This window comes from Lampetra planeri, chromosome 21 (genome assembly GCF_965212315.1).
Source record: "Lampetra planeri chromosome 21, kcLamPlan1.2.h2, whole genome shotgun sequence".
Classification (NCBI taxonomy): Eukaryota; Metazoa; Chordata; class Hyperoartia; order Petromyzontiformes; family Petromyzontidae; genus Lampetra; species Lampetra planeri.
In genome coordinates, this window is record NC_136127.1 from 12,710,989 (window position 1) to 12,732,342 (window position 21,354).

Genomic DNA, 21,354 nt, shown 5'->3' on the forward strand with positions numbered 1-21,354 from the left:
CCTAATTTTGCCTTGCTTCCAAAACATGTTGCATTAGTCTGTCAATACCACGTTAACCTGCCCAGGGCACATAGCAAAGTAAGGTAAGGGGAAGTTGCAGGGCTATAAATATGGGTGGCATGGCTAGATACACATGTGTACAGTCGTGATCGGAATTCAGAGAAACAACGAAGATGTGGGAGAAGCGAGACACAATCAGAGAGGGGAGCGTGTCTTGGTATTCACCCAGGCGCACTATTTACGTCTCTTTATGACAAAGTAGAGTAGATAGAAACGACTTACACATGTTTAACAAGTGTACATGATGCGAATATAACCCCCTGCAACAACTGCGTGGTTTTGTACGTGTGCCGTGAACGCTCGCGTTATCGTTTCAGCCGTGGTGGGACTGCATGTCTGTCAAAGGGTATGTGCTGTAATGTTGGATGTAGTCAGAGAGATGACATACTGTGGACATGTGCTGCTCGGCTCACATGAAGCCCTATTGCCAACCCCCCCCCCCCCCACTTCCTTGGGAAAATCGAGGACAGAAGGACAAAAGGAAGACAAAGGTGGACGTGGTGGTGGTGGGATGATATTGAGAAGTGGACTCAGCTCAGCATGGGGAACATCAGCAAAGCTTGTGCTGAGAGGAAGTGCTGGCACATGTTGACTGTCGACCTCCACACCTGGAGCTGGCACGGGTAGATGGATGGACGGAGAGTGGTGTGCGTGCGTCACCGCGTGTTACACGTAATGAGGTCGGGGTGCGCGTGCGAGAATGTGGTGCGGACACCGGCGGTGCGAGCTCATCACCGCGTGCAGCGCGCGGCGAGGCCGGACGGAGTCGGGGGAGGAGCCCCACTGAAGTATTCAACCCGCACGTTGAACGCAGCCTCGATGGCTGTCTGGTTGGTCATGACCAGCGTCCTTGTGACAAAATCACCGAGCCTCACCTCCGAGCCAAAATCGAGCAGCAGCTCCTCTGACGGTATCTGCACGCTGACGCAACAAGAGACACGTCGCACAAACAACACGCTTACCAGCATGGTGAAGTATGGTGAAATAACCCCCATGATCTCCACGGCATAGGGAGACCCTCATTCATCAGTGGATTGACAAGGCATGTACCATGGATATGTATGTACACATATTCCTACCGGTGCCGCACTTCAATGCTCCCACATCTATGCTCCCCACCTTCACTAACCTGCACTGACAAGCGTGGCAAAGCACGGTCAAATAATCCCCATGATCCGCAAGGCACGAGGAGGCGCTCGTTCGCAGTGGATGGATAAGAGGGCTGTGCGTGTCTGTCATTATTATATCAGGTGCACATCTTCTTGGCGACTTTCCCAGCTCAGCATAGTACAGTTAGACAATGCACTTCGGCACCGCCCTCTGCTGCTCGTCACGTAGCCTGGCACGCCACTCCGCGGCCTACCTGGAAATACCGGTGGCAGCGTTTGGAGCGGAGGCGCCGGACCCCGGCGTGGAGAAAGTGACGTGGAGGCCCTGTGCCCGGGCCTGCACAAGCAGCAGTAGCGGCTCATCCATCCCGGCCACCGAGCAGGGCAGCACCAGGTCACGGAGCTCGTCCTGCGGAGGAGCCCAATGCTGGAGCGTTGCTACTACTATGCTTGTTTACGCAGGCAAGCCTCACTGAGTCTAAAGACTCTACTTCAGGAGGGTCACGCCAAGTTAGCCCAGTGGAGGTCGATGTTGCTGCTGCGTGTAATCCCAAATGAGTAATTTGCAGATCGTTTTTGATCATTTGGATAAATGGCCAATACCAGTTACAATGTGTTTTATTGGCTATAGAAGGAAACAGGAGAACCCGGAAGAAACCCGTGCAGAACAGGGAGAGATCACAAAAACTCCTCACAGAAAGGTGCCCGAGTCCAGAATCGAACCCAGGCCCTCCTTGCTCGACGAGGCACAAGTGTTATCACTGTGCCATTCTGAAGCCCATGACCACCCCGCGTGTCACGTCTCACCAACAGACGCACCCCATACACAAAGTCCCATTCAGTGCGATGCTCTAGAAATAGTACTAAATATACAATATCGCAAAAAGTTTTTAGAGCCCTTTGGCGTTCCGCGCTTCACGACGGCGTGGAACTATTTGAGAGCCGAAGTGCGACAGCAGCTGCTGAGAGCAGCATGTAAGGTGCACGACACGTGGCCCGGGACTGCCTCTTCAGTGTTCATGTGCAAGGTCTGCGGTTACTTCTGTGCTGCCCGCATTGCTCGCCAGAACCACATGAAGGCACACGGATATCATAACTAACCTTCTCACAGGCAGTCATCGTCGATCTGACGTGACAGCCAACATGTGGGGGCCACCGTAACAGCGATATACCACGAGGGAGAGTGAACTTGGGTAGACAAAGGAATACTTGATGGTGAAGGGCCAGCCCTGGCTGGAAGTGCTTTGCCGTACCATGGTGAGTGCCGTAAACTCCACAGAGACGTCCACCTTCTCCCGTGGGCCGATGGAGCCGCTGGCTGGAGTGGCCCTGACACTGCAGCTCTGAGCCTGGGGCCCACACAGCTGCCACCGCAACACGACACACACGTTACGTCACCTTCGCTAAACATGACACATTCACTTAATAACTCCCTTCCTCCAGCTATCCGTGCTGTCGATTACCTGCCCCTGTTTATGACGCTACGATTCACAAACATAGTCTGCAGTAGTTTCACAGTAGAGGACGATGTTGCTATGTGTAATCCCAATTGAGTAATTTGCAGATAATTATTTGAATTTGGCAAATTTGGACCATGACACCGCCACACAATGGCCTTCTTTTAAATCACGTCACGGGGTCTTTAACATCCACTGTGAAGCAGACAGCTCTTATTAAATCCTTTATATTAAGTTCGCTTGCTTGCTTGCGTGCTTGCTTGCTTGCGTGCTTGCTTGCGTGCTTGCTTGCGTGCTTGCTTGCTTAGGACCGTGCAAATCTTTCGCTCGTTTTTTAACCCACTTCCCGTGATCCAATCGAGCTGACATTTTCCACACAGACTCGTTGTGCGAGACAATTAATGTTCGTGAAAAAAAATTCCCAAAATTTTACACTTTTTAGGCAAAAAAAAAATATTTTACATATATTCAAATATAACTCATTCATCGCTTTGGCTGAACGTCACAGTATAAGAGCCCAGAGCGTAACCCCTCCACAGGCCGTGGCGGAGTAGCGCAGTTGGTAGCGCCTTCGCTTCCCATGCCAAAGGTCGCGGGATCGATCCCCGCGTCCTCCACAGGCGAATATATTTTTTAATCCTTTATATTAAGTTCGCTGCCATGCATATAAAGGATTTATAGTGAAAAACTTTGTTTTTACGGGTTTACTTGTTTTATGGTTCATACATCCGCAGTGATAACCAGGGCAGCCTGCCCGAATCAAACCACAAACGACTGCAACGAGCGGCAAACGTGGCACAGCTGGGCCATGGCATCATACATTGAAATGCTTCAGAAATCCAAATTGCCTTATAATGCATTTAAGGCTGTATCCTGTATAACATTATGACATCAGAGTTCTGATAAGATTCAAAATGAAACTTTGTGCGATGCTGTGAATATTATGAGCTCATGAGATGCATCCACAAGGTGTGGTCAATCATAACAAGATTTGAATTACGCACTTCAAATTCAAGCCAACAACACTGGGTCTGGACAAGAGGCAGTGGAAGGTGACAAAACGGAACTGAAGAAGAAACATGACAGTAATGATGATGATGATATGACTAGAAGTGCTACCACTGCACACACCTGTCCCCAGCTGTAGGTGGTGGCAAGCAGCGTCTGGTTGAGCAGGGAGACCGTCTCAGTGACCACGACGCCCAGGTACACCTCACTCAGCTGCAGGCCGGAGTTGAGCAAGCACACGCGAGGGCTCTGCACCTCTGCACATAGCATCACCGGCCTTCACACGCACACACACAAGCACACAAGCAAGGCACAGGAACACACGACACGTAACTCATGAAGATCTTTGCATCCCAGTTCTGCGTGACCAATGCTCGGCAATGTATGTATGTTGAACTTCTTCCACACCGTACGTAGCCAACCGTGATAATCGGAGGTGTAATCACGTGCGCATGTGGCAGGAATTAAACAGCCAAGCGCACACAGGCATTACACAGAGGAGGATTTCTCACGAAGATGGCCAGTGGCAGAAGTACGTGTATGTCCTCTGTTAATCCACTGCTGGATGACCGACTCCCGACACCGTGTGGGTTTTAGGGGTTATTTCACAATGCTTCACCATGCTGGTCATTGCGGTTTGGAGAGGGTGAGTAGCAAAGCAATGGGAACATGGTACAGTACAATGGATTGTTCTGCACTGCTCTCTACTGCTCATCACATAGCTGTGCAGCCCTATGGAAGGAAACCTGTGTGTGCATCGTGGTCACCAACTCCAGCACATCCAGCATTGTGAGATGCTATTGGCATGAATGACGCTATATAAAATGAAAGTATTTTTTTTATTAACCTTGCTTAGCGTACGAGATTTGGAAAAAAAATTGGGCACATTCAGGGTGATTTTATTATATAGGCCTCACATTCACAGACGTTAAACAGAAGACATTTTCTCAAGAAGTTGCCTATTGGCAGCGGGTATGACAAAAAAAGGTAAACAAAATTGTGAATGAAACACAGCAGTAATGCATGTCACTGACAAACCTACATGTAACTGATAACTGTCAGGTCCTTGTAATTATCACTCCTTCCAGCTCCGCACATTCACCCACCCACCTGCTCTCCCCTCCTTCCACCTGCAGCTCCATGTGCGCCTGCAGCGTGAGGCAGCGCTCCGGCCGGAACGTCAGGACGGCCTCGCTGCGGGCACGCGGCGCCAGTTCTCCGCAGCCGGGCGCCGCCACCAGCCCCGCGGGCGCCGCCGCCAGCCGCCAGCGCACGGGCACCTGGCCTGGGTTGCGCAAGCGCAGCCTGGCCTCCGCGCTGTCTCCGAGGCGCACCAAGCCGAGGTCCAGTGTGGGTGTCTCCACCAGCAGCTCGGGGCCCTGGGCCAGAGCGGCGGTTGAAGCAGTGATGATTAGGACGCGCGGTTGGAATCGGTTGTAAAAACAAACAATCGCAGACATTGCACTTCAATCGTACTACAAAAGTAATGACCCGCGACTACTTTGCGAGAGCGAATAGTAAACAACGAAAAACATTTTATAGAATTCATCAGTTGTAAAAATAATAACAATGATAAAAATTTACAGCCTTTTGTAAATCCATTGCTGGATGAAAGCCTCCACAAGCCATGTTGGTCATGGGGGTTGTTTGACCGTACATCACCATGCTGGCTGCTCAGTGTGGGCTGGTGAATTGAGAAGGCTGGCCCAGGACTGTGTTCAGCTATCACTCACCACTGATGTTAGATATAGCCCGGCGTAGACCTTAGGTCACCGGATTTGAATATTAAATAAAAAATAAATTGGAAACAAGTCAGCGTGGATGGCAGCACACGTACCTTGAACGTGGCCTGTATGTGAAGGGCAATTGGCTCCTGCTGGTGCTTAATGTGGCAGATGAGGGCATGTGCCAGCCTCCCGGGGGCTTTGCCCACCACGCACACCTCACAGCACACGCTGCCTCCCGCCTCTGTCGGTCACAAGGCACAGAACCGCGTACGCGTGACAAAACAACAATACCGCATGCCAGCCGATACAAGACTCCAGCTTGGACCGTGTTCGTGAGCATAAGGATGATTTGAAACACGGTAGGACCAATACTTCTGCCGTGGCCAATCACTATTTTAATGCGGCTGGCTCACACGAAATTGATTTCTCTAAGACGATGGTACTTTTCAAGCCGACTGGCTATCAACAAAGATTCGTTCATGAAGCCATCCATATATACAGATACAATTTCAACCGTGATGATGGTTATAAACTCAGCCAAGTCATGACCACTTTGAGTGATTACTTGATTTGTGTTTTCTTGTAAACCTCCACCGTCAGCAATGTGGGTGTGTGGAGCAAGGTGCAATGATTGCCTGGAGGCCCTTTTGGTGGACACCCACTAACTGCTTAGTTGTTTCCTACATTAACATTAACTGCCCCGCCCATGCTGCTGACACACTTGGGCTACGCCCATCTCGAAACCTTCATAAACTGTTTGCCTTTAGAGGCTAACCCCCTTTTTCCTGATGACGACCGCTTGTGTTGCGACCGAAACGTCGTGGGTTTATTTTTTTTATTTTTTCAATTTTATTTTATTCAGGTTAGTACCAGGCTAGAGTCTACATTATAAACTGCCAGTATGCTCACTCCATTGAATAACCATTGCTACAGTCAACATCATATACTGCCAATACGCACACCAGCTTAAAAACCAGGCTACAGTCTACATTATAGACTGCCAGTACACTCACCGAGGTTAAGAACGAGGCTACAATCTACATTATAGACTGCCAGTACACTCACTGAGGTTAAGAACCAGGCTACAATCTACATTATAGACTGCCAGTACACTCACTCCGATTTAGAACCAGGCTACAGTCTACATTAGTGTTTTTTAATTCACTTTATTTTTATTTTCTATCTACCGAAAAAAACAAAGAATAAGACTCCAGCTAGCGCACGACCACTACTACGACTACACAATTTGTATTTACAAAGCATCTAAATGCAAGCGTGTCTCAAGACACTGTGGGCAAGTTTGTGAGCAGAAGCAGTGGGCATCGTTGTTTTTATAGAGGCAGTCAGCCATAGGCAGAGGAAATGAAGGTAGGTCTCGAGCGTGAACTAAAACTAGGGACAGGGAGTCAAGAGTACGGATGGCTGGGGGTACAGAGTTCACAAAGTCACGTTCCAAAGTCTCACCAACTTCTCCCTCTGAGGGCTTCACCTCCACCTGGTGCGGTTCCATCATCTGGTCCCAGTGGAACCTCATGGTCGCTGCGCTCACGTTCCTAAGCTGCGCAAGAACACCCACACGAACGCGATCGATGAGTGCCGTTAAACATTGTCACGTGCTAGCGTTGCTGGCAACGCTCTGTGCCTCAGACTTATACTCACCAGACACTCTGAGCAGACACCCACCACACAGCACACATCCCTCACCACTCACTTGATACCTATCACTCACTAACTCACCAATCACCAGACACTACGCACCTCCGATTAGCACAGTTGGCTATGTACGGTGCGAAAGAAGTCTAACATACATACTCACCACTCACCTAGCACTGACAATTATACTCACACACTCCTCACCATGCACCACATCCTCAGTGATAACAGACTAACACCACTTGAGCATTACATCAACCACTTACACTTCCCACTTCATATTAACAGCTGCTGAATCAAAACACTACATTTCCCACTTCACATAAGCGACCTTCCTTGTGGCCACCACTCAAGTGCACTCGAGCCAAACGTCGTTACTCTGAATAACAAACTAATAATTTGTGATACCGTGTTGGAAATGTTGCCCAAGCACAAACAACAAAAATGCAACACATTCATCAATCACACTGCCATAAATCAGTATATCTCTGTCAAAACATCGCAAAAGACGTCTATTTTTTCATTCCGGGGGCCGAGTGTGTTGAGATTCTGTGACTGTCATTGACACCTGGAATGGGCGGTAAGTGGGGTGGCCCACGTACACGTCCCCAGGCAGGCAGACTGCAGGGGGCTCGAGCAGCACTCGGAAGGGCTCCGATTCACCTTTGACCTCCACCTCCAGAACGATGACATCAGTGACACCCTGACCCTGGGCAGCATGGACTGTCGACCTGCAGTTTGAGAAACGACACCAACAGGGCTTCCTTTCAGCCGGCTCTGTCCGCGGTGGGTGATCTGGAAAGTATTTATCAACTCGGCACACAACATACATTATTTGTCTCACTTTGGCTGTGGCTTCTAGTCAGGTGCCAAATACTCGTGTGTGTCAGCGACCCGCGAAAATATTAAGTCAGAATTTAAGCCCTGGGCATGTATCTCATCATTAAGCAACACATTTTCTATTCTTAGCAGACTGCACCTCAGTGGGTTTGCAGCCATTATTATACAGTAGTGTACAGTATATCACAATTCTAATTACTGTATGTCACTATTATCTTTGGACATATGCGGGTATAGCCCTTGTTTCAATCCACTGCTGGATGAGGGCTTCCCTGAGCTGTGTGGCTCGTGTGGGTTATTTGACCATACTTCGCCACGCTGGTCAATGGGGATTGGTAAAGGCAGGCAGAACAGACATGGGAGCGTAAGAGTACGGTACAACAATGGATTTGTCTGCACAGTCTTCTGCTGTTCGCCACATCGCCCCGCACCAAATCATATGCAGAGCACCGATATCAACAAAACTCGGAAGCTAAGCCGGGTCTTGTTTGGATAGAGCTTGCTTGGATCACCACGATCATCTTTAATGTCATATATTTATTGTTTTATTTTAAACACACATTTTGTTGGCTACGTACGGTGCAAAAGAAGTTCAACATACTTACATACAGTATGTGATGTACATGCTTCAAAGCAACATGGCTCATTGCCAGCTCTTATAAGGTATGCTAGTTGTTGATGGAATTTCCCGTAAAAATAACACAATTAATAAATGAAGGGAGCTTGTTTCACCATATGAAAATAAAACAACGTATTGTAAGCAATGTGGTATATTTGTTATTAAGTATACATTAAGTTCAGATGGAATAGGTCACAGTCACAATGCGTATGATGGAAATCGCTTGTTCGTGAGATGCTCGTGCACATGAACCACGTCCGCTCACGGTTGTTGTGTAGTGGGTATCTCGGGCACGTCACTCAGCACCAGGTGCAGAACGCTGTGATATCGCTTGGGCTGTTTGCACACACACACACCCAGTGTACACACGCTGAGTATTCACACGCACCCAGTAAACACACCCAGTGCACACATACACATGCGTGCACACCACCCAGAGCACGTATTATCACACTTCCTTGCCCATGAAGAGATAGTCCTACCAAGTTGTTGCAGTAAGGGGACAATGTTGCCGTATGGAGAAAAATTTGCAGGTCACTTTTCAGAATTGGGATGTTTGTCCAACACCATTGATAGTGTGTGTTTTTGTGGCTTTGCAATGAAACCGGAGAACTCAGAGAAAACCCATGCAAAACAGGGGGAGAAAATTCAAACAAAATACAGACAGGTGCCCAAGTCGGGACTCAAACCGGGTTCTTACCACTGTGTCATCCTGTGGACAAAGTGCACACAAACAACATTATTTCATTCCCAAGTAAGAGCTAATACTACCTTTTTAAGAGTGGGTCTAGTCATGTCAAGGCATGCCATGTAACATTCAGAACTAAGGCTGCTAAAACCACTACTGGCCAAAAAAATACCCGTTTATGACATCTACTTTGAACAAAAAAAATAATAAGAAGAGAGCCAAACATGCGGTCGCATGAATGTTCAGACTTTAGGCGCGCGATGACGAGCAATTAAACACGTATTACAAGCTGACCTATCGCACGAGCAGAACATTGCCACAATCTGAACTCGTCACCTTAGTGGGGCCAAAGGAGATGGTGAAAGTGTGCTGTCCGTGCGGCTCCAGTGTCCCGTGCTCGGGGCTGACGGAGAAGCCCGAGTGGGCGTGCAGGTGGTACTCCAGCTCGGCCGGCTCAACCGCGCCAACCGCATCGTCGGGGCTCGCCGGCGCTCGCAGGTTCGGCTTCACCACCCGCCACGAGAAGGGCAGGCCCACGTCACTGCGCCAACACGCCGGGCGTGGAAGGAGCGTGCCGACATGAAAAACAACGAACGCGGTTCAAATAGCTCTAGAAATGTGTTTATGTTGACCGGCAAGACCCAACCAGTTACGAAACAAGCTGAATTTAACAAATTATTTTAAGGGAATGCAGTGGTTGCTTTGCGCAAGCACATATTCGGTACTGTGATAGGATCTCGTTTTGAGCAAGGGCCCTTCTTCAATCATGATGCTTGATGAACAACTAAAGAAAATGGTTTATTCATGGATGAGTAGGACATTTATGGTACATGTATTGAATCTGATGTGTGAGAAATAATTCAAAAAAAGTGTATGAAAATTATATGATAGCATTGCATTTATGCCAATGGAAAAAGCAAACCGAGCAAAGGAGCAGAACAAACTATAAAAACAAACGAGACGGCCAATGAGACAAATTAATTCATCATACTACAACCTGTAATGTTGACAATAAAAATGTTAACTTTTTAACGTAAAAATGTTATCGATTCTCAAGATGCTTCACATATATTAAAAACCAAAAGTGGATAAATGGTCAACCGGGGTAATCCAGACAGGGAAATGTGAGACAATTCATCGAATCACTGGGGAGCGATTATTCACATGCCTAACTATGTGGCTGTCCCTTACGCAGTGCTCTGCACGACGATCTGCTTGCTGGCGCTGCCGAACGGGTGCAGGGGGCCCAAGCGGAGCAGGACGTGTGCCATCGCGTCCGTGAGCTCCCCCAGCGCTGGCTCGGCAGCGCCTCCCTCCACCCACGTCAGCTGAACCCCAGCCACCTGGCCCTCGCCTGCACACACAGGGGCAGTCACGGTCAGGTGATCGCAGGAGTGAACAACCGCATAACGGGCAGAAAGAGAAACATGTGAACTAGAGAACGAACGCAAATGCAAGATATATTATTGACAGCTGAGAAATGTGAGCTTGGCTCCGCGCCTCAGGGTTATGGTCATTTATGTCTGTGAAATATTGCACGCATTACAAATAGCATTATTATTGTTGCTATTATGGCCGGTGGTTGAGACTCATGATAGTGAACAAAGGAGGAACACGCCCACAAGGACGCCCCTGTCGAGCTGCAGTGATAAAACCACATCATGTGCAGGAGCTCGATGGATTGTTGCATTTCAGGAGCATGAGCGATGGTCATAGCTTGGAGAGGCCTTCCTCTTGCACCTTCAACTTTTGATCACGGTTTGATAATGGTGATGATGACAAGAAAAAACGAAGATGTTGAGCCCTAGTTTTAGTGCCGTATTTGTCGCAGGTACCTGCGATAGTGAAGTGTTTGACCTGACAGTTGTCGCACACCACGGTGAATTCCTGCGTGAATGTGCCCAGGGTCGTGGGGCTGAAGGTGACCTGAACAACAAGAAAAGGTGAGTGAAAGTCAGCACCCATTCGCTCTACAAGGGGACAGAGAACTAGGCCCTGGCATACATTACTACTCACTTATTCTTTGGATGTGGTGTTGTGATTGGAATGTCGTAGTTTTTTGTTATTTTCTTTCAACCTATCTACGTGACTTTACCAAAAGACCCAAAGAATATGAATTCCTGCAATCACGAAAGCTTTAAGTCAAAATGACTACTCACTGTTTAATGTCAACACCGGCACACGCACCAGCAAGCTTTAACAATAAAACTATTATTATTTATTATTTCTAGCGTAACCAGTATTGACTTACGGGTCTAAATGTGAGACGATAAAGAAAAACAGAGAGGAGCACATGTTGTGTAACACAGACATTAGGAAGGTATGGTGGTTCCCTGCGATCGCAGATTGGATCAGCTCAGAATTGAAGAGAGGAGGAAGAAGGCAAGAGTGGAGTTGCCCATCTCAGGCAAGCTGAAAGTTGACTCAGGTGGCTAGGGGCACGTGTCACATGAAGAGAATAACCACATCGGAGAAAAGGTAATGAACATGGCAGCATCAGAGCAAAGACCGAGCGCCAGGCCTAAAAAGAGGTGGTTAGAAGTTGTGATCTAAAATGTGAAGGCCTGGGTAGTGGACATGAACACGATGGTTCAAGACAGGAAGGAGTGGAGAAAGAGGAGCAGGAAGGCAGAGCCCACGTAGAGTGGGACTAACACAAGCAAGGAGAAGCAGAGTCTTCATAGATGTACACGTGCTGTTTGCAGTGAGTTCTTGCCTCCAGGATGGTGGCCTCCCCAGGTAGTAGCTCAAAGAAGACGGGTTGGACTTCAAACGGGGGAAGGGACACCGCCCCCACACTGACCACCGACTGGGAGACAGCAACACAATGCAGCATTCCTCTCCATCTCATGACATTCTCTGATGCACCCACAATGCTGGAAGCACGAGCTAAAAAATAATATATTTCATATTGTTCCAAAATAAGTGCAGGAAATACTCTCCTATTCACATTAATACTGGGGACTTGTTTGTGGAAAGAAGGAAGACAATACTTGTTTGTGAAGAGGTGAAGGTTTATTGTGAACGGCTGAAATATGCCTTTGGGGCCGTCCATAAATGACGTCACGCGACTTTGGACGATTATTGACCCCGCTCCCTAGTCACACGGCGTCACAAAAAGTCAGACCCCCCCCTCAAATATGACGTCACAAAGCTGCCCCCCTCCCCCCCAAAAAAAAAAACATGCTTCAAATCGCTTTAACTATTGTCATTGTAGTGCATATTTAATGTGGCGCTGCACTCTGATGTTGTAAGAGAAAACATTTATTAAAAAGTCTATTTAATTAAGTAGAACGTGTTGTCCATATTTATTTAAAGTTGTGCATTTTTATGTGACGTCACATTTCTCAAACACCCCCCCCTTCGTCACACTTCGTCACAAATGTCTAACCCCCCCAGGTGCGTGACGTCATTTATGGACGGCCCCTTTGTACGCAGGATGGCATATGGGCACATCAAGGCAAAAACTTATAAATTATGATAATGATAACGTATAAATAATGATAACGTATAAATTATAATAATGCAAATTTCACATGTGAGAGAGACCAGCATTTGCTTGGCTTTTTCACATGCTACACAAATATTTAATATTTTTTACTATAATATCACTTGCAACCATGTCATCTTTAAAAAAAAGCTAATAAATGTGTGTTTCGGCATTGTCTTGAGTTGATAATATGTTCCTGCATTCAACACCAGCATAGGTTAAACCCCATGTAAAAAGGTACCTCATAAAGACATACGGATATGTGCATACACACACAAAGTTAGATGACATTTATTTATAGCCAGGTAAGCAGGGATGCCTTCATGCAGCATTATATTGATGAAGGGCTGAAAAAATGTAATAAAGAACCTACGAAGGAATGTATCAAATAAATGCCATAAAGGTGGAGTGCTAAAATAAAACCTACAGTATGTCAAGCATGGATGGCGTTGATGTACGACGGGTTTGCCTGCTATGCAAAGGTCACCCTGAAGTTGGTTGCAGGCCAGCGGTGGCGCGGCATAACGCAGAAGCGCCCGCCCCCTGGCCCAGCGTTGTGGCACAGGAACTCAACGACCTTGCCTCCCCCCACCAGACACGGCCCCACGTTGAGCACGGGCGGCACTGGGCGGAGCGAGAGTCAACAGGTGCAACGGCATAGTCCAATTACGACGTGGAAAACAGGTACACGAGTGTGATTTTCTGGGTTTGGCTGGGTGTTCAGCATTTCTTATCTCAACTTTTCACCACACACTACTGCGGGAATGTTCAGAATTGAATAGGGCAATCGCACACTAATGTCGGCTGCCTCCGTTGAATAAATACAAATCGATCAGCGCTCACCGATTGCAGTCAATGACTTCTGTACAGAATTGTTTATTTTTATGTTGTTGAATGATGTAATAGCGCTTTGGGTGGCAGATTTGTACCAGAAAGGTGCCATGTGTTAACCAAAAATAAATTAACTTGACTTCCCCAAAACTTCTAGGGTTGGCAAATATGCAATGGCGCACTCTGTGGGCGTGCGCTGGCGACGTACGGGTGAGTATTGGCGGCGGGCGGCGAGCCTGTATGGGCACGAGCAGCGTGTGCTCCGCCTGCGTTTCCACCAGCAGAAAGTCGTCCACGTCGGCGAGCGAGTCTGGGGCGAAGCGCACGCTGTAGCTGCAGCTCATGCCCGGGGCCACGCAGCCAGACTCACTTGGGAACCGCCCTATGTTGTCCACACGTGCACACACCACACACACACGCGCAAGCCCATATGTACACCCACACACAGCACATGTAAAGCAACAAAATACTGCGACTGTGGAGTAGGTATACACCAACAGTTCTGCACGGTGACTACAAATTTGACTGACACTAATGTTTTTTCCTTCTTGACCTATACACACTTACTTTTTATTTTTTGTCTTTTTTCTGCTTTTGACGTTGCGTCAAGAGACAAAATAGCCCTTTTGTGGTTCACAAGAGAACGGTTCGCGGAAGTGAATATTACAGAACTGCTTTTGAGATCCCTTCCACCTCTGGTCCACACAGTAGGAGACAGTACTTTCCCCTACCCTGGCACGCAGAGTAATGTTCATCACACCACAGCAAAATGGATATTTGTAATTTTTAGGGTTAAAATTTTGCCAAACAAAGTGGAGTAGAAATTTCATGTTCTTTTTTGTCGTGTCGTCATTCGTGAAAATCATCAACTCTGAAAACCCAGTTTAATCCCAGGTGGCTGCCGGAATTCAAACCTCAGGGCTCTGACCTCTGCACCAGCCAGCCAGCTCACCCACAGCCACACTTGCACGAAGCTCACCAAGCCCGATGGAGAAATAGGGCGTAGACGGAGGCAAGACGCGTAGGTGTCGGCTCACGGATGTCACGTTACGCAACTCCACCGTAGTCTGGAACACAAGACGACGTTTACAGAAAAAAACTAAAACATCTTGCATCAACTTCGAATTCAGCCCGTGTTGGCAATCATCTCCCACGGGAGGTTGTGTGCATGACTGCACTGGACTCACCTCGTACATCTGCCCAACAACAAAGTCAGTGAAGAGGACGACGGGAGGATTGGCAATGAACAGTGGCACCAAGTTCTCTGGAGAACTGCAGCAAAAAGAGAATGGTGCAAAATGAATTAAAATGTCTTTAACCCATGAAGAAGTTGATAGGCCTGTGAGGCCGTATGGTAAACTGAGAATACCATAGCATTTAAAAATGTAACAGTATTTATAAAAGTAATCATTCTCATCTGCATGAACACATAAAAAGAAAATGTACAACACGCACAATATTTCACGGACGTATATGACTAACTCTGAGGTTGGAGCCAAGCTCGGTGTCAATCAAAAGCGAGACGATGGGAGGTGGGTCTTTAAGTGTCTCCTGAAAGGAGGTGTAGGTTGACTTGCAAGTGTGCACAGGGATGGCGTTCCAAAGGGAGGGGGCTGCCACGGAGAAACATCGCCCGGCATTGACGGTCCCAGACCAAGGTTTAGAGAGGAGGTTGTGGGTCACACTGGGTACCACGAGCTGTGCTGCATGGTGACACGAGCAAAGAAAGATACGGTGAACAAGAAAGTGTAGAGGCGCTTGCAGTTGACCCTGTTGGCAATGGGAAGCCAGTGGAGGGAGCAGAGGGAGGCAATCCAATCGGCATAATCAACGTAATCATCATTTAGAGATGTACCATGGCTGACGTCACCTGCTCTGGTGGCGTTGGGCGATGAGGGAGCGGCCGGAGCGGGAGTCCTCGGGTGGGAGGTGGCGTGGGTTCAGGAGGAAGTTCTGTGGCCCCGTTCGTCCGGCTGCTTCTGGCTTCTGTCTCTCCTGCTCCCGCTCCACAGCCTGCGAGCCCTGCTGCCTCTTACCCACCTCGCCAAGCCACTGACTCTAGAATGCCAAGGAGGCAAAGCAGAAAGTAGGAAGATCATAAATTAATAATATAGAGATTCGTAATTGATATTTGGGTTCGGCTACATATTTATCTGGCCAAATTTTTGTGAAGACTCTTCACCACCCGACAGAGACTATCAAATGAAATTGTTACCTGTATAAGCATTTAACACCGTAATTATAATTGTTTTAGCTCACCAGCAAGTTGAAAAACAATTCCCACAACAACATTTAGCAATCAGATACCTAAAACATAGATTAACTTTCAACCAATTCTATCACTCTCTCTCAATGATGAAAAACTAATTTCTGCCTTTAGGTAGTGCCAAACTGTCCCACAGTGATCAGAAAAGGCTTATTTATCTATGTCAATTCCTCTGAAGCACAAGACAACAGGAAGCAATGATGGCCATACTGCCGTGATGATTTCAAACAAGGATGAAACCGGTATAAAGGTGTAGATAAAATGTCGTGTTCTTTTTCACCTTACTGCGAGGTTTCTGTGGCCTGCGCCTCCCTTCGGGCTCAGACGACAGCGTGGTGAGGCTTTGCTCTGATAGAGACTGGGCGATGGCTGCAGGCTTCTGACGAGGGGTGGTGTCGTCAGAGTAAACCCCATCCACGGGGCTGTTGGACACGCGCTTGCTGAACGCCACAGTCTCTGCCATGAAGTGTGGTGTTGCACGGGCTGCAGCAACATGTCAGTGGCATGAGCTGTGTTACAAAGCCAGCACTTAAGTTCTCACTGAATCCATTCCGGGTCGCTTGTAGATCCGGTAAGTGGCACATGGCATATTAGCCACAATAATCGTGAGAGGTATATGTGGTGCCACAGTTACAGAAACATGCTTTGGGTCATTACCCCAACAGAACCAGTTGAAATGAAGCCCTGTACATAGCTATTAAGTGTAATATTTGTGACATTAAATACTAATTTTAATACACGTGGAGCTGCCTATCAATAAATCAATCCAAGATTTATAATGCGCCATATTCAGCATGGATGGCTCTGAGAAAATTCAACGAAGTGAATCAAAACAGAAGAGAAAATAAATATTTTTAGTCTGGCCTTGAAATCAATAATTGTCACAGCTGATCAGGCTATGACCAAGTCACCGAGATTGTGCCCGATCCCATCAAATATCGGAAGCTAAGCAGGTTTGAGACTGGATAGTAACTGGAAGGGAGATCACAACTACAACAGGTGTTACAAAGCTACCGAAACGCCCTGAGTAGAACCTTCACCTCTGGGGGCCCTTGTGAGTGGTGCAGGCTCCACATGGTAGTCCGCAGGGCTGATCAGCTTGTGCTTCCTCAGCAGATCACTGTCGGCGCAATAGCGGAGGCGAGCTGGCGCTGTCACACATCACATCGTGGAGGGGGGGGGGACACAATGGGAACCAGTGCTCGTTTACAGTGGTGCACAGAGGTGAAAAAATTCAAGACTACAAAAAACGTCCACAAAATTCACTTATGTCCCATGAAGATGTTACGTCTATTCATTGAGTTTAATCGACAGTTATGTAATATAATTGCCACAGGGCCTAGAACCAAATCATCCAGAAAGTGCCCGACCATGTCAGATCTCGGAAGCTAAGCTGAACGAGTACCCAGCGTGATGTGTAAACATCAATACCAGGGATACAAATGTGGCCAGGCATGGTGCTGGTTACACCGCCTCCTCATGTGCTGTGCCGGCCTTAATAGATGCCTCCTAACAGCACTTGCCCCAGCAGTCTGTACTGTTGCAGGAAGATCTGTGTATTTTGTCACTGTGTGCGTATGTGGTCTGTGCGTGTATGTACCAGGAATAAGGCCCCCAGTGCTGTCGTGGCTCTCAGCCACCTCCTGATCGGCTGCGGCGCGGGCCCTAGCCTCGATCACATGCCTCTCCAGCACATCCGCCTCATCCATGCGCTGCTTGTACTGCTCGTGCAACTGCACGCGCACACACACATACGCACACATACACACCCACACCATCATGCTACAGACGGACAGCCCTAATTGCAGTGGATGAGTGCTGCCCACATCGGAGTAAGTGTGCGGTACATGCAACCCAATGGTTGAGAAAGCTTTGCCCACAGAATTAATTCCCAAAGATTTTTTGATAATCCACAAAATAAATTACAGCAGTATCAATGATCAAAACAACCAAAGATGTCACCAGGTGATTGTGAGGGTAGAGCGCTGAGTTGGTGCTGCTGAGATCATGGGTTTCAATCTAGGCAGCTGCCTGTGAATAAACCGGGTTCTGAGCATGATAAAAAAATTACTGCACAATAAAAACAAAACATGACCATAAATTTGATTCTACAAATGTATGTGCTGTGAAGAAAGGCCATTGCCCAAAATGTCACGTATTATATATTATCATTATTATTTTTAAGATACTGTTGTTGATGAATGTGTTGAGTTTATTATTATTTTGGCTTGTGCACCACTGCCAACGAATTATCACTAAATACTGTTGAAGTACACTACTGCTGTTGTCTCCATGTCCTGCTGGATAAACATTACCACATATAACATAAAAAACACCCGTCGTGCTTGCCTTGCGGAGCTTTTGCACATAGCGCTGATGATAGGGCTTTGGGCCACCAGCAGAGCGGTCCAGACTGGCCGCCATGTCCCGGCCAATCACCTCGGCTGAATAGAGTCCCCCGAAAATTCCTGTCAGGATGTGCGAGATGTCCTGTGCATGGAAAACAAGGACACAGACGCTCATTATCATTACCAAAAACAGAAATGTAAACGGCTCACCATCACACTGAATCCAAAGACTATTTTAGGAGAGTCCTCCTGCAATAAGATGTTGGGCCAACGCTAGTTACATTGCATGCTTTTATTGGCGATGGGAGGAACCCAGAGGACCCCGAGGAAACCCATACATAATATGGGGAGAACACACCAACTGTCCACAGTAAGACACCCAAGTCAGGAATTGAACTCAGGAATGTATTTCTGTGAGGCACAAGTGTTACCACTGCGCCACCCTGCCGCCAAAGGCAATGTTATGATAATCTGAGAACTTACCCATGATGAAATGAGCAGAAACGGGTTAAAGAAAAAACACAACACCAAGCGTTTAATGTATAGATGGACACCTCGCGTATGTGTGTCTGTTAGATATGAGTGTGGAGTTTCAGTAATGCATATTCCCTTATATTACTGCATGGAAAATGTCGGCAAGTGAAGAAATAAAAGTTACTGAAGTGTGTTTTATGAGTTGCATCTTTTTCAAAGATTTAACATTTTAAATCTGTGTAATTAAGGTAGGGGAGTGGTGGTGCAGTGGTTAGCGCACTGTGCTATGAAGTCGTCGACCTGCTATCACTAACCAGCATTGACCAACGTGATGAAGTATGGTCAAACAACCTCCATGATGGACACAGTTCAACAAAACCTTTATCCATCACTGGATTTACAAAGAGCTGCAAATTTTGGACATTTTGTGAAATAGCTCTTCTGCAGAGAGAAGTGCTATTGAGAGAGAAGTAGAACCAGTATCCAAAACGTTACCTATCAATATGAATAAATAGCTTAATCTGTATGTCTCAAAAACCTTGATGGTACTTCCCAACAAGGTAGAAAGCTGAAATTTGGTACAAAGGTAGCTTTTAGGACACAAACAGCAGGAAAATATGAGAATTTAAATTTTAAGGCCCCCAAATCTCGATTTTAAGTGCCCCATAAACATGTTTGTGCGTGTCGTTCAGAAACCGTTCGAAATATTAGATTCCGTTTTTTTTCGTTTGATAAAATCAAAGCGAAACCATTGTTATATCTTTGACTGTTTTTGAGATATTTCCAATTCAAATGGTTTTGAATGATAAAATACGGATTTTATGATGTTCAAATCTGAATAATTCGAAAATGGTAAAAGATTGGAGCTTCCACTCATAGAGTATTAAGTTAATTAATTTGTACTTTTAAAAAATAAAATAACGGAATATTTAAATTGAGCATTTTCCGATGGGTACGTCTTTAAACATAAGTTGAATCAAGTGGTCAACAATCTTTTTTGCGGAAAAATACAACTTTTTGGAGTAGTTGTAAGTGTCTGATTGTAGAACATTTTTTGTTAAAAACCACATGAAGTTAATTATTATATTTATTGAAAACTTTTGGCTGGCGAAGCCAGGCTTTATGAACTAGATACGTATAAACATGACTATTATGTATATACAGTAAACTTCTTTTTAGGGCAGCGTTGTTGATGAATGTGTTGAGGTTCTATTTGGGCTTGTGTGCCACTGCAATGCAGTATCATGAAAAAAAACGTGCTTACATGCATCAAATTGACTGTGATGATGGGATGACTCATGCGAGAACAATCATCAAGCAATACACTTTGAACATACAAAATGTGTGAATAATCACAGTGTCTAAATGTCACCGCTTCTCAAGAGCGACGAGTGATTGGGAACCCTTTCCCCACCTGGTTAGAGATGACACTGGGTTTCGCCTTGGCAAGGGACGGCTCAAGGGAGGCTGGATTCGCAGACTCCTCTACAACGTCAGCCATGCTCTTGCCTACTCCTCCACACGAAGGACACATTCCAGACAGGCGCACGTGTTGTTATGACAGCTGACAACAGAGGGCACCGTGTGCGCTGTGAGGCTTGGCGGCACACACGAGGTTCATTCCCAGTGAGCGACGCGCCAGTGGGCATTGTGACTCGGACCGAGATCACCGTCGTGTGTTGCGAGACATCATCAGCACAGCGAGTGGGATGCGGTGTCCAGCTGTAAGGTAGCTGACATACCACGTTGGGAGTCCCATGCACAGAATTATATTTATTATCCACCAGGTCGAACCCGCTTTTAGCCGCAGTTAACGTCAGTGTTGAGTGATATCTGAACCGGCTCAGGACAACTCCCCTCCCTCTTCACCGACCTGCACTGGCCAGCGTCAAGTAGGGTCAAACAACCCCCCAACAACCGGCGCGACATGGCGAGGCCATCATCCAGCAGTGGATTGACCACGGTTGATCGTGACCTCCACGGTGGACGCTCTCCCGAACGCGTTTCATTCACGTTTGTGAGCTCCCGTCCGCGTTAAGGCCTACAGTCAGCAGAGAAGGATCAGCACTCGCCGCCTATCGCGCTAATAAGAATAATGTCGGTGGCTCGCCTTGTTACGTGCAGCGGTCGCAGCTGTTGAGAGATTTGACGCGAAGCCGCGAGGCCTCTCTCGTGTTGACACCGGCGACTGCCCGCGTCCTCGTGTCCATGGCGACGCGGGTCACGTGGCCCGTGCGGCGTGGGGGTGTTCGTGTGGAATCGATTCTAGTCGATTCCGCAGTGTTTGCTAAGCAGCTGAATCGATCAAATAAATTCCACTCGTCAGTCTATTAGTTATCGATCTTGATTTGAATTTATTATTTGTTATCGTCTATTTATAAAGCGCCTTTGTCCAAGGTGCTTTTACAAGGGTTATGCATGGTACGAGGGTAGCTTACGGTGAATAGGGATGGGGAGGGGGGTTAGTGGGTACGGGAATTACGGGGGCACCTAGGGGCCGTCCATAAATGACGTAACGCACCGAGGGGGGGGGGGGGGGTGAGAAATGTGACGTCACATCAAAATGCGCAACTTTAAATAAATATAGACAACACGTTCTACTTAATTAAATAGACTTTTTAATAAATGTTTTCTCCTACAACATCAGAGTGCAGCGCCACATTTAATACGCACTACAATGACAATAGTTTAAAGCGATTTGAAGCATGTTTCATTTTCAAAATGGAAATATGGTATTGGGGGGGGGGGCAGAGCTTTGTGACGTCATATTTGAGGGGGGGGGGG

The 21,354-nt window shown here is 47.1% G+C and overlaps 1 protein-coding gene and 1 non-coding gene across 2 annotated transcripts in view; one reads left to right on the plus strand and one right to left on the minus strand.

The window, feature by feature from the left end:
• LOC144724716 (deleted in lung and esophageal cancer protein 1-like) overlaps positions 1-20,772 on the minus strand; it is a 46,512-nt gene extending 25,740 nt beyond the window's left edge. Inside the window, exons 1-24 of the mRNA XM_078604056.1 lie at positions 20,681-20,772; positions 19,985-20,079; positions 18,098-18,238; positions 17,349-17,481; positions 16,789-16,899; positions 16,029-16,231; positions 15,353-15,540; positions 14,670-14,754; positions 14,462-14,549; positions 13,691-13,864; positions 13,139-13,275; positions 11,878-11,970; positions 10,997-11,087; positions 10,353-10,515; positions 9,498-9,702; positions 8,739-8,809; positions 7,583-7,745; positions 6,826-6,919; positions 5,472-5,602; positions 4,745-5,013; positions 3,758-3,911; positions 2,423-2,533; positions 1,424-1,578; positions 796-981 (exon numbers count right to left, since the gene is read on the minus strand). Coding sequence (XP_078460182.1) covers positions 796-981; positions 1,424-1,578; positions 2,423-2,533; positions 3,758-3,911; positions 4,745-5,013; positions 5,472-5,602; positions 6,826-6,919; positions 7,583-7,745; positions 8,739-8,809; positions 9,498-9,702; positions 10,353-10,515; positions 10,997-11,087; positions 11,878-11,970; positions 13,139-13,275; positions 13,691-13,864; positions 14,462-14,549; positions 14,670-14,754; positions 15,353-15,540; positions 16,029-16,231; positions 16,789-16,899; positions 17,349-17,481; positions 18,098-18,238; positions 19,985-20,071 — 3,233 coding nt within the window. The 5' untranslated portion in view covers positions 20,072-20,079; positions 20,681-20,772. The remainder of the gene's footprint in view (positions 1-795; positions 982-1,423; positions 1,579-2,422; positions 2,534-3,757; positions 3,912-4,744; positions 5,014-5,471; positions 5,603-6,825; positions 6,920-7,582; positions 7,746-8,738; positions 8,810-9,497; positions 9,703-10,352; positions 10,516-10,996; positions 11,088-11,877; positions 11,971-13,138; positions 13,276-13,690; positions 13,865-14,461; positions 14,550-14,669; positions 14,755-15,352; positions 15,541-16,028; positions 16,232-16,788; positions 16,900-17,348; positions 17,482-18,097; positions 18,239-19,984; positions 20,080-20,680) is intronic.
• TRNAG-CCC (transfer RNA glycine (anticodon CCC)) lies at positions 3,171-3,243 on the plus strand. Its single transcript has one exon. It is a non-coding gene; the product is annotated as a tRNA-Gly (tRNA).
• Positions 20,773-21,354: the final 582 nt, after the last annotated feature.